This window comes from Microcaecilia unicolor, chromosome 9 (assembly GCF_901765095.1).
Source record: "Microcaecilia unicolor chromosome 9, aMicUni1.1, whole genome shotgun sequence".
Taxonomy (NCBI): Eukaryota; Metazoa; Chordata; class Amphibia; order Gymnophiona; family Siphonopidae; genus Microcaecilia; species Microcaecilia unicolor.
In genome coordinates this window covers 88,750,160-88,763,840 of record NC_044039.1, presented here as the reverse complement: position 1 = coordinate 88,763,840, position 13,681 = coordinate 88,750,160, and the positions used below count along the sequence as shown (strand labels likewise).

General features: G+C 43.8%; 1 protein-coding gene across 1 annotated transcript in view; it reads left to right on the top strand.

Annotated features, from left to right (window-relative positions):
* Positions 1–13,681, top strand: part of EIF2AK4 (eukaryotic translation initiation factor 2 alpha kinase 4) — a 285,849-nt gene that overhangs the window by 159,981 nt on the left and 112,187 nt on the right. Inside the window, exon 22 of the mRNA XM_030213680.1 lies at positions 7,312–7,384. Coding sequence (XP_030069540.1) covers positions 7,312–7,384 — 73 coding nt within the window. The remainder of the gene's footprint in view (positions 1–7,311; positions 7,385–13,681) is intronic.

The following is a 13,681-nucleotide window of genomic DNA, read 5'->3' as shown; positions in this document are numbered from 1 at the left end:
GCTGAGCTGGTGGACGCAGACAGACAAGTTGTCTGCAGGATTGCCTCTGGTGACCCCGGAGTGGATTGTCGTCACGACAGACGCCTCTTTGATGGGCTGGGGAGCCCACTGCTTGGGAAGGACAGCGCAGGGGCTCTAGTCTCCTGCAGAGGCAAGTGGTCTATCAACCTCCTGGAACTCAGAGCCATTCGGTTGGTGTTATTGGAGTTCATCCCGGTACTGGTGTTGAAGCCTGTACGGGTCCTGTCGGACAATGCCACGGCTGTGGCCTATATCAACCGCCAGGGAGGTACCAAGAGCGCCCCTCTAGCCAGGAGGCTATGAGTCTTTGCCAGTGGGCGGAAGCGAACCTGGAGCAGCTTTCAGCGGCCCACATTGCCGGAGTCATGAATGTCAAGGCGGACTTTCTCAGTCGCCATACCTTGGAGCCCGGAGAGTGGCAACTATCTGCTCAGGCGTTCTTGGACATCACGAAGCGCTGGGGCCAGCCGAGCCTAGATCTGATGGCGTCATCGGCCAATGGCCAAGTGCCGCGCTTTTTCAGCAGAGGACGGGACCCTCGATCCCTGGGAGTAGATGCTCTTCCCCAACAGTGGCCGACACAAGAGCTCCTCTATGTGTTCCCGCCCTGGCCCATGTTGGGCAGGGTGCTAGACCGGGTGGCAAAGCATCCCGGCAGGGTAATCCTGGTGGGTCCGGATTGGCCCAGACGTCCCTGGTATGCGGACTTGTTCAGGCTCTCAGTCGACGATCCTCTGCGGCTGTCAGTGGAGCAGGGCCTGTTACATCAGGGTCCCGTGGTGATGGAGGATCCCTCTCCCTTTGGTCTTACGGCCTGGCTATTGAGCGGCAGCGTCTGAGGAAGAAGGGCTTCTCAGACAAGGTCATCGCCACTATGCTGAGAGCGAGGAAGCGCTCTACTTCTACTGCTTACGCCAGGGTTTGGCGTATCTTTGCAGCATGGTGTGAAGCAGGCTCACTTTCTCCCTTCACTGCTCCAATTTCTTCAGTGTTGGCGTTCCTGCAAGAAGGTCTGGAGAAAGGCCTGTCGCTCAGTTCCCTTAAAGTCCAGGTAGCGGCTCTGGCTTGCTTCAGGGGCCGCCTGAAGGGTGCTTCCCTGGCTTCGCAGCCAGATGTGGTGCGCTTTCTCAAGGGAGTTAATCACCTGCGCCCTCCTCTGCACTCAGTGGTGCCTGCGTGGAATCTCAACCTGGTGCTAAGAGCATTGCAGAAGCCGCCTTTGGAACCCTTGTCGAGGGCATCTCTGAAAGACCTGACGTTGAAAGCAGTCTTTTTGGTGGCTATCACTTCAGCCAGAAGAGTTTCCGAGCTCCAGGCGCTCTCATGTCGAGAGCCTTTTCTGCAGTTCACTGAGGCAGGAGTGACTATTCGCACAGTGCCTGCCTTCCTGCCCAAGATTGGTTCTCGCTTCCATGTGAATCAGCAGCTCTGTCTCCCTTCCTTTCGTAGGGAGGACTACCCAGAGGAGTACTCCGCTCTTGAATATCTGGATGTGAGACGAGTCATCATCAGATACTTGGAAGTGACCAATGATTTCCGGAAATCGGATCATCTGTTTGTCCTGTTTGCAGGTCCTCGTAAGGGTCTGCAGGCTGCTAAGCCTACAGTGGCAAGATGGGTCAAGGAAGCCATTGCAGCGGCTTATGTGGCCGCGGGGAAGGTGCCGCCTATCCAGCTGAAGGCTCACTCCACGAGAGCTCAGGCGGCCTCGATGGCAGAGGCCGGATCCGTCTCCTTGGCAGAGATATGCAAGGCGGCAACGTGGGCTTCGGCTCATACATTCTCCAAGCATTACCGTTTGACTGTGGCTGCACGGGCGGAGGCCCGGTTTGGAGCTTCAGTGTTGAGGTCAGGGATTTCTATGTCCCGCCCTGGGTGAGTACTGCTTCGGTACATCCCACCAGTCTATGGATTGATCAGCTTGATGATATGGAAGGTAAAATTATGTATAATCATACCTGATAATTTTCTTTCCATTAATCATAGCTGATCAATCCATAGCCCCTCCCAGATATCTGTACTGTTTATATTCTGGTTGAATTTTAGGTTCAAGTTTAGCCTTCAGTTACTTCAGGAGGACTTCGTGTTCAAGTTCTTCTTTCACTTGGATTCTTCAAGAGTTGAGACGAGTTTGTGTTACAGTGAGCTGCTGCATTCCTCTCCCCTCCGTTTTACGGGGCTGGATTGAGATATAAATTCTGCCGGCACTCCCTCCCGCTTCGTGCGGCTGTAGGGCAGCTTTGTACTCCTCCCGCTTCGGCGGTGTTAGGGTCAGTCAGCTCCTCCCGCGGTTGCGGTTGCAGGATAAGCCAGATCCCCCCGCATCGGCGGGTGTGGTGTCCCTCCCCCGCTCCGCGGGGATGAGCTGGACGGATTCCCCTCCCCCACTTGTGTGGGGATGAGCTGGGTTAATTCCCCTCCCCCGTTTCGGCGGTGGTGAGCTGGGCAGAGTGTCCCTTCGTGGGTGTAATTCTCTAAGTGCTGAGTCCTGCGGATGGAGCTTTGATATCGACATACTGAGGAGTTTCCGGCAGCACATGACCACATATAGGGAGGCAAAAGTTTGCTCTCTATCTCCACCTGCTGGTAGATGGACACAACCCACCAGTCTATGGATTGATCAGCTATGATTAATGGAAAGAAAATTATCAGGTATGATTATACATAATTTTACCTTAGAGCTGTTTAAGTCATGTTAGGGACCAATTAACATGACTTAAAGCCCTTGTAAATTTTAAAGGTCCTCTTTGCGCCCCAGGGATACCCTTCTCCGGGGACAAAAGGTCTGCGCTTCCACTATCTGTTGGGCCGACTGCCTAAATTCTTTTGATATTCCATCCCAGTGATATTTCTGTTGTGGAAGCACCAGAAGGCGTAACTCTAGGATAATGCCCATGACCATGGCCTTCTGTCTATCAGAATCTAAGTGAGTCCTTGGTCATCCATGTACCCACATGTATTCTATTAAAATGCAACAGTAATCTATATACACACTGAGTGTCAGTTGTGTGTGTAGCTTAGTTTGTAGTATCAATGACAGGTGAAGAATACTTGAAAATGAAGACAGAGATAGATTTCAGAAAGAAGGCTTACCAAGTTTTCAATTAAGTACAGACATCAAACAGATTCTGGGTTCAATTGCATAGAGCTCTGCCGTCTGAGAAGTGTTGGGGAAGACTCCAACTCTCTGTCAAAATCTTATCTCTTTTATAGCCCCAGGTCCCAATACAAGTCAATTGTGAGGTACCTTTTTTTCTAATATTTCTCAATTTCTGAGATCATATTTTCGTATCCGGCCAGATGTTCATCTGTACCCATTTCTTTTCCGTTCTATCTATTTCTAGAGATTGCCACACTTCCGTCAATGTCAACATGTTTTTGGAACAAGTTGTTTTTCTCGTTTACTAAAATATCTTTATATTAAGATATCCGTTTCACATCTTCCTTTTGTAATACCTTTCATAACATCTTATGATCTGTGTGCCATCTTATGGAAAATAAGTCCCATTTTAAGAACATCATTTTATTCCTTTTACCCATTATTTTTTCATTATAGGTGCTATTTCCAATTAGAAAGTTGTACCTGGTTGTGTTAAGACTCATTGTTCAGACCTGCTTTTTGCAGATTCTCAAATATGACATCATTAGCTTGTTATTTGGCCTAGTCAATACTTTTTCAGTTGCCTTAGGTTGTGTAGCTTAGCCCACCACTATTCCAGTGGTAGGTCTGAAGCCAGGCCACATATTAACATTCCCCTCTTCACCCTATCCCATAGGGTGACACTAGGGTTCATACACCATGGTACCATCCATTCCAGAAGGTATCCTATAAGGCCATCAAATTTCCTGAGTCTTACGGTTAACCGGTACAGTCAGATTTGTTTTTGGTTTGAGATTACCATCTTGGCACCACTTCAATTATTTCAATCCTTCTTATCTATATCTGTGGTTATACAAAAACTTATAATTACTATAATAATATTTTTGATTCAACCCTTTAATATGCAGGTTTTAACTTATTCTTACCTATGTGAGTATATATTGTTATCAATCATAAATTCTTTGGTTATATACTGATTATATCTTGAGTATACATTTGCATAGATTTGCATAGGTTATGTAGACATTTTGCTCATGTATCACATCATCTTATAAAGCTTTATATGGTTATATTGTATCCCTGTGTGCTATTACCTGATTATACAGTTGCAGACATCTCTCTAGTGTCTCTAGCATTTGCATAGCGATTGGTCCTTCTCAGAGGGAGATAGTCCAAGGTGTTCTCTCCTGTGGTGTTGGGAAGGAGATTTTCGTACAGGACATATTGTCCTGCTGTTGTCTTTTTCATTATTGCAGTTTCTATTAAGCGTTCTACTAAGCCTCTAGCACAAGGGATTATGCAACATCCTACTAATACAAAAATTGCTACCACTATAATTATAGTAGTGGCTGCTGAAATGATAAATGTCTTCCATTTACCAAAAGCTCTATCCATCCAACCAGTCCAGGATGTGTCAACACCAGAGTTCTCTGCCAATTCTTGTGACAGTGAGGTTAAGCCTTCCAAAGCTCTGGTGATTGATCCATCTGGAGCAGTATTGTTAGGGATATAGGTGCAACACTGTGTACCTATTTTCCGGCACACTCCGCCATCCGATGCCAAAATCTGGTCAAGAACTAATCTATTTTCTAACGTCATTCTGCTGGTGGCATCTAATTGTGTTGCAATTCCTTGAACCGCGTCTCTGGTGTAATTGACAAATCTCTGCTGGTTGTAATATATATAGTTGATCCAGTCTAAATTCTTATTTATAGTAGCCCACCAAAAGAAAGCTGATTCGAATCCTGCAGCTATTTGGTTTCTGGCTTTGAACTCATCAGGAACCCCTCTTGGAACTCCAATTGCATCTATATAGACCCGATCATCAAAAGATCCAGGCATTGCATTTCTCTTCACTCGTGAGGAAGAGCTGCTATGAGGAGGGAGCAAAGATGCTATTACAATTGGAATTACCAATTTGACTAAGGCACATCTGCCTGTCCAACTTCTGTGAAGTGTATGGTGGATAGTATGGGTTCCACAATACCACCATATGTCGGCTCTAGCCTGTGAAAATTCTGTAAGGTTCAGATTTCGCAGAGTCCCTTTTTCTAGGGTTGTGTTACATTGGTGTAATATACAGGTCACCTTCACAGTCAGAAATGAACAGAGACTTAATTGAAGATATCCACAAGATAGCTAGGAAAGGGGAAGTACTGCAGATAGGTGGATTTTAATATGCCTGATGTTGATTGGAAAGTCCCTGCTGTGGGGACGCCTAGAAACAAAGGGATCTTGGATTCTTTACAGGAAGAATTGTTTCAGCAGTGGGTAATGGAACTGATGCAGGATGGAGCAATTCTAGACCTAGGGCTTATAAACAAAGACATTGTTTCTGATGTTACAGTGGGAGATCATTTGGCATCTAGTGATCACTGAATGGCATGGTTTAATATGAAGACGAAGGAGGAGATGGCTTATTCATGATTGAAGTTCCTGCCCTGTCCAGGGATACTACCGCTAGGGGTGCCATTTTGAAGGGATACTACCACTAGACACAGGGCAGGAGCAACTAGGCATCATTTCTGCCCGAAGAGCCCCCCGAACTTTGGGAGACCCCCACCCTGGACCACCAACCTTTCAGGTGGGGGAGGTGGAATGGTGGACTTCAACTTTGGGAGGATGCTTGCGTAGGGGGTTCTGGAGGGGGGAGGTAGAAGACTGGGTGGACCCTCAGTTAGTAGCCCAGGAGCATCTGGCCACTGTTTTGCGCCCCGATGTTCCTAGATGGTAAAATAACTCCAATAAAAAGCCAAGGTTATTTTACCGTGTTATTTTTGGGCCCTAATGCAACTTGCGATATATCACCGCACGTTGCGATAGGGTATTTGCATAGTAACATAGCAACTTAAATATCGCTGTAGTATTTTTAGAAAAGTTGTATTAGAGCTGTTTAAGTCATGTTAGGGACCAATTAACATGACTTAAAGCCCTAATGCCTCTTGATGAACCCTCCCCCCCCATAGTGAAACTGATTGATAGCACATTTAAAACATCAAATAATATTTTTTTCAGTTACCCTTGGATTCTATATATCTCGCTGAGATTTCCGTGTGGAACTCTAAGCATATTCTATAAAAATGTGCTTAATCTAATCAGTGCTGATAATTGCCACTTAAACAATTATTAACACTAATTGACATTAATTAGAATTTACATGCAGAACTGTCTAAGCAAATTCTATAACATGCTGTGTGTAAATTCTAAGTTGCATAGTTGAAAAGGGGGCATGGCCAGGGCAAGGAATGGGTGGGTTGTGAGCGTTTCTAAAATATGTGCGTGTTATAGAATGAACCCGGTCTGCGCCTAATTTAGGCATCAGCATTTACACCCAGTTTTACTTGGCATAACTGCCCGCAACTAAACTTAGTTGCGCTGACTGGTACTTGGTGTATTCTATAATCCATGCAGAAATGTAGGCTTATTCTATAAAGCTCGCCTAAATTAAGGTGTACTTTATGGAATGCGCTTAGGCGAATCTCATTTCAGCGCCTAATTTTTAGGCATGGTATATACAATCTAGTCCTTAATGTGCAATTAAGCTGTGGCTTTTGTTGCTGGAAGATGTGGTCAAGGCAGTTAGCATAACTGGGCTTAAAAAGGGTTTATGCAAGTTCCATAAGGAAAAGTGGAGGAGTAGCCTAGTGGTCGGAGCAGTGAGCTGAAAACCAGGGAAGCCAGAGTTCAAATCTTACTGATGTTGCTTGTGTCCCTAAGTAAGTCACTTACCCTTCTTTGCTTCCTCATGGGTCTCAGGGATACTTTTGTGAGGAAGTATGGGATAGAGACTTGGTGCACCATTTTTTGGTACAAGACATGCGTTAAGGTTGATGCTATTCAACATTCAACCCCCATTACATTTTATTTCTTTCTCGGGGAGTAATTGGCCTACTATATGAATACTTTTCTGGGCTCTGTAAAACAAAACCTTTATGGACATTGATGCTGATCACTCATACAAAACATGCAGTAAATGTACCCATGGAGTTTGCATCAATATAGGCAGTTTTAATTATTGTTCACTGAATAAGCAGAAATCTTGGCTCAATATAGAGTAAGTTTTATATCAATAACTATGCTAGCACGTCCACATTAGTTTCTAATTATTCCAGTTCTGAGCTCTGTATTTAATGTTGTAGCTCTCCTTGAACTCCTTAGAGTCTTCTGTTAATGGTGTCTTCTTGTTTTAGGGTAGTTCTGCAGTCCATGCAAGGATCTTGCAGTATGTATCAGAGTCTGTATGCCGCATCTTTAAAAGACATGGTAGGTTTGCCCTCATTATTCCTATAGATTCTGTTTTGAGGTAGTTAATTTAATTTAATTTTTCATTTAATGTATTAAAATTTATATTTCACCCTTATCCAGGGCGGATTACAAACAAATTTATATAATCAATTTAATACAAAAAAGACTTATACACTATAATATAATCCATTATAATAGCCAACACTGGCTGTCAATAAACGCACTCATATCAATCATCATAAATTCATCATTCATTCAATCTGCACAGAGAGCAATCAGTAACTGTTCCCAGAAGTACTAAGCTGCTTGTTCTAGCAAATGCTGATTCAGTAGTCTTTTAAAAACCTGATAATTCATTTGCATTCTAAGAGTATTCCTTGAATTGCAAAAACTCTAAATGAATGAGATTATCTGTTTCCCAAAGATGAGATTCAAGTTACATTTCCAGCAGGAATACTAGCTAATGGTGGCTCTTTCGGTGGCCAAATCAAGCAAACTCACTAGGACTTCTTTTTGTATTTCGTTTTTGATGGAGAACTGTAGCAGTCATATTGGTTTTGAAGAAAAGTGGATTCTTTTCAAGCTGCGATCCCTTTCATTTGACCAACAAAAATATTATCTAAAGAGAATTTCATGAGCTTTGAAGACTCCATGCGTCTATGCTTAAGATGTAAATGTTCATCAGTTTCTGAATGTTCCTTTAATTAAATCAGTTCTATCAGTACATATCTAAATAAATAAGAGTGCTGTTATGCTAGATCAGAACTTAAACATTGCTAGTTGCATCCTTATATACCCAACATATGATCACATCATAAAGAGCTGAAGAGAGACCTAAGGGAGGAGAGAGCAGCAATCTCAGCCAAAATATGACAAGAGCACTGCATGAAAGGCTGATTCGCAAGTTAAGAGAGATTGGGTATAAGGACAATTTTTGCCAATATTAACAGGAGGCTTAGAAAGAGTCATTGTACATATCTTTTTAAAAAAAAATTTCTTCTCTTCGAAGATTCAGAAAAGCAAGAGGAACAATGTTCCAGTCAAGAAAGCAAATAAAAGATGTAAAAATATCAAATTGAGACAATACCAGAGTCCCAAACTTGGAGAGAGAAGTATTTATGACCAATAATTTATAAGAACATTACAAATAAGCCAGTAACCTAGAGTTATGTTTACAAAGAAGAGAGAAATTAAGTATTACACATCTACTGTAGATATTGCCAGTTAACCTGAGGGGGTTGAAAAATCTTGCTTTTCTGAAATACTGATCTAATCTGGAGGATTTGTTTGGATCATGCTTTTTAATTGTTTTTTTTTTAATCAATAGCAGCTCATAGTGAATTATATTCCGGTACAAAGGCGTTTCCTATACCCAGAGGGCAGACTTTAGTAACTGAGGCCTTAGTGCATGGGAATGACCCATGTAAGAACACACTAAGGCCATTTTTAATGCAGCTTAGTAAAAGGACCCCTTAGTGATCTTCTCTTCTCTTCCTCAATAAGTTAGTTTAATAATTTGCATATGGCTGTGACCCTTCTCCTGTAGCTTACATTGAGAGGTCAAAAGGAAAGTTGCTAGGGAGAAAAAAGAAGATACTTTTCAACTGGCAGCCTGTCCCCCAGCACACAAACATGATTCATTAAAAACCGCTCCACAGAGAGGTCCCATGAGCCAGTCTGCTTTCAAACCATATCTTATTAAAACCTCTTTGTGGAAGGGTTTCATACATGGACTATTAAATTTAGGAAAATATTTATTTTTACTGATTCAAATCATCACTTAAACCTCCATTACCTCAGGTACAGTCTGCCCTCTGAGGACAGGAAATGCCTACTATACTGGAATGTAACTCACTGTGAACATCTGTACATCTAAAATGTTTATAGCAGCTGGATGGAAAAGATCATATGTTTGGAGAGGGGCACATATTGTACATGGGAAGTGGAGTCATTTTTGGTACGCTAAATGCCTCATCCTGATGCTTAGAGAGAGGGCAAGTGAAGTGGTCCTAGAGGAGCTGGGCAGTTTTCAGCAATGGAGGGATAGTGCTGATGAATGAAGTGATGGGTTGGTGAGTGAGAAACAGGAACTGGATGATTATTAGAGCAGGATTTGATTGAAGGAAAACCAGAAGTTAGGATAACAGGGACTTTCTGTTTTACGGTTAGAACTTGGTGAAATTGCAAGTTTATGAATCCAAACTAACTAACTAACTAACATTTCTAAAGCGCTACTAGGGTTACGCAGCGCTGTACAATTTAAACATAGAAGGACAGTCCCTGCTCAAAGAGCTTACAATCTAAAAGGCGGAGGAGGAGGAGTCGTCGGGCTCGGAGGAGGGGGTCCTCGTAATAGATGAGGACTATATGGAGGCCCCCTCCCCACCTGTTCCACCAGCAGAGCCCTCTCCCTCCCCATCCCCTGCAGCAGCTCCATCACCTGCTCCACAGCCTTCCCATGGGTCTGCAAGTTTATGAATCCAAACAACTGCATAGACAAATGGTCATTTGCCTACCTGGTGTGAAGGTGGCAGCCCTCGCGTGTCACCTAGATAAGATTTTAGACAGCACTGGGGAGAAATTGGCTGTCTTGGTACGTGTCGGTATCGAAAACTTAGGAAAATATGGGAGGAGCGTTCTGGAAACCAAATTTAAGCTGTTAGAAAGTTAAATTCCAGGTCCTCCAGGGCAGCAATTTCAGAAATGCTCCCCATTCAATGTTCAGAGCCCGAGAGACAGTCAGAGCTCCAAAATCTCAATGTTTGGTTTATATATATATTTTGTTATATTTGTATCCCACATTTTCCCACCTTTTTGCAGGCTCAATGTGGCTTACATAGTACCGTAAACGGCATTGGCCGATTCCGGTATGAACAAATACAAGATGATATATTGATAGGATGAGGTACATGTATGGTAAATACAGTTGGGGGAACTTAGAGAGGGAGAGGAAGAGTTAGGATATGTTCATTACGGTCTTTGGTTACGTTATGTCACAGGTATCCAGGTATGTTATGTTGGGTCGGTGGGGATGAGGGATTTAGATTTGTTAGGAACTGGACAACTTTTGGGAAAGGGGGAGCCTATTCCTAAAGGATAGAATGCACCTTAACCAGAATGGAATCAGGTTACTGATGCTAACATTTAAAAAGGAGATGGAGAAATTAGGTCTTACTTGATAATTTTCTTTCCATTAGTCTTTTCCACTATTCCAGAACCTGTGGGATAGTTGTGTCCATCAACTAATGGGGAGATAGAAAACTGAGCTGAGACATATCTCTCTTGGCATCCAGTCTAGCCCCTCAGCATTTACGTAGATGAGCCGTAAGGAGAAACTCAGAATAAACACAACAACTTTAAACAACTCGCTAACCTCTCATCACTGGACATCTTGTAGAGAACAAGAGATATGCAGGAAGCTCCATAGATTGGTTGAGATTTATTTATTTATGAACATTTATACCCCACTTTTTCCACATGAAGCAGACTCAAAGTGGCTTACAATGCACAAGTGAATCAATTACATTAGATAGGGGAGAAGGAACAGGGTAAGAAGGAAAAGGGAAAGGGAAGAGAGACCATGATGGGCGGTGGTAATCCAGATGCTGAGATGGACCTGAGTGGTACAAACAGTTCTCGGCAAGGCGATCCACAATTGGGAACTGTAGCAATACCCAGGAAGCGCAGACGAAGCGCAGAAGAAACAGCAGTATGCTGCCTGGAGAGTAATAGTGGTCACCAGAGGCAGTTTATATGCCAGTTCATATTTTGATACTACTTTCAGAAGAAAGGAAGGAATCGTGCGCAGGGAGACCCCCGCCTCTGAAAAGTAGAGAAAGGGATCTCGACAAGAGAGTCTGAAGCTCTACGTTCTGATGCAACACCCACCAAGAATAGTGTCTTTAGCATAAGATCTTTTAAGGAGGCCTTCCAGAGTGACTCAAAAGGAGGCTTCTGAAGAGCCCGAAGGACTAAATTAAGGTTCCACTCTGGACACTTTGTGCAAAAGGGAGGCTGCAAGCGGCCCCACAAGAATCGAAGGATGTCTGGGTGAGCCACAAGAGATGTGTTCTGTAGTCGGCCCCTGAAACAGGCCAAAGCTGTAACCTGAACGTTTAGAGAACCCAATGCCAATCCTTCCCTGAAGACATGCCTGGAGAAACACTAGGATGTGCGCAATCTGAACAAAGGGTGAAGGTCCGCGCTCAGAACAAGAGTCCTCAAACATCCTCCACACCCTCACATATGCCATGGATATAGAGTGTTTCCGAGCCTGAAGCAAGATAGCAAAAACTGAATCAGAATAACCTTTTCTTCTCAACCGAGCCCTTTCAATGGCCAAGCCTTAAGACCAAAGGGCACAGATCCTTCATGAGCACCAGACCTTGCTTCAGTAGGCTGTATATCTGCAGAAGACATAAAGGACCGCCATCCAGCCGTCAAATCAGGTCCACATACCACAGCCTCCACAGCCAATCCGGGACTACAAGAATTGTTCAACCCCAGTGCAATGAGATCCTTTTCAGCATGCGGCATACTATGGGCCAAGGACAATACAATAGATGTGTCTCTGGCCAGAGCTGCAATAGGGCATTGATCCCCATCAAGCCTGGGTCTTTCCAGTGGCTGAAGAACTTGGGCACCTTGGCATTCCTTTTTGTCGCCATCAAGTCCAGAAGCAGAGAACCCCATTTGTCTACTATCAGCTGAAAACCCTTCCTGGATAGCTTCCATTCTCCCAGGTCCAAGGAATGCCTGCTGAGAGAGACTACATAAAACAGAGGAATTCAGCAAGTGCCTTGAAGCTTGGTGTAAAGATGAAGGTTTTAGTTACATAGGAGAATGTGGGCAGTACATGGAAAAATAACAGGCTGTACTGTAATGGTGGACTACATCTTTCTGTGACAGAAAAAAGGATCCTTGAGGAGAAATTCAGACTTTGTGTCTAGACATTTAAACTAGAGGGTGGAAATGACAAAAGGAAGCAAGGGAATTCAGAATGTCACCCCCAGGGAAAACATGATGGCAGTGGGGAAGGTAATGTTCATATAGAAAACTATCTAAACTCACTTAATAGCACATGGAAAGCAATGAGCACAAATACTTGTAGCCTAAGTAAAGAAGTTTAAGATTTGCAAGCCCTGATATTTGAGGAAGACTTGGATATTGTTGCTATTACAAAGACATGGTTCAATGATTCCCATGAATGGGATGCAACCATACCAGGATATAATCTTTATAGGAAGGATAGGGAGGGCCAAAGAAGTGGAAGAGTGGCACTGTATGTGAAAAATATCAGAGCAGCTGAAATGCAGGGAACCTAGGGAAAAGGAAAAAGCTATATATGGATCATCCTGGAAAGAGAAGATGGGACCAGTATCTAGGTGGGTGTTATTTACAAACCTCCAACACAAATGGAGAAGCTGAACGAGGATCTGATAGAAAATATCCATAAGCTTGGAATGAAAAGGGAGGCACCGTTGCTGGAAGATTTCAACTTTCCTGTGGTGGATTGGAACGTCCCTTCGGAAGAATCGGGGAAAAAAACACAGAGATTGTGAATCCTTGTCAAAGTGCTTTGCTCAGACGAATGGTGATGGAACACATGAGGTAAGGATTGACATTGGATCTAGTTCTCACAAATGGAGGAAATGTTTCCAAGTTCGGGTGGGTGCCCACTTAGGCAATAGTGATCATCACACGATATGGTTTATAAGAGCAATAGAAGAGTGCAGACGCATAAAATTCAAAGTACTGGATTTCAGACGTGCTGATTTTGGTAAAATGCGGGAATACCTGAAAAAGGAGCTAATGGCATGTGTAGGCATAGGAGAAGTAGAAGCCACAGCAATGGAAAGTCCCAGATTTGTTAATCTGAACAGCATAGCTCTCTAAACCCAAGTAAATTGTATAAGAAACTCTTCCTCAAGTATAACGTTACCTTTGGGTGTTACCTTGAGCAGCTCACGAGGGAGCTGCCTTCCGTGGATCAGATCACGACCTTGGTCCAAGCCAGCGACATGATGAACAGCATCTGAGGCTCGTAAAACGTGGCTCCTGCCCACCTTCTCCTGCTCACCACGGTTTCCTGCCTGCGAGAGAAAGGCCATCTGCCTTCCTGTGCCATGAGAGATCCTACAGCCTGCCCACCTCCCTCTACAACGTCTTGTGTGTGAGAGAGAGAGAGCTTAAGTACATAAGTATTGCCATACTGGGAAAGACCAAAGGTCCATCAAGCCCAGCACAGTGGTCAATCCAGGTCACAAATACCCAGCAAGATCCTAAAAAAGTGCAAAACATTCTATACTGCTTATC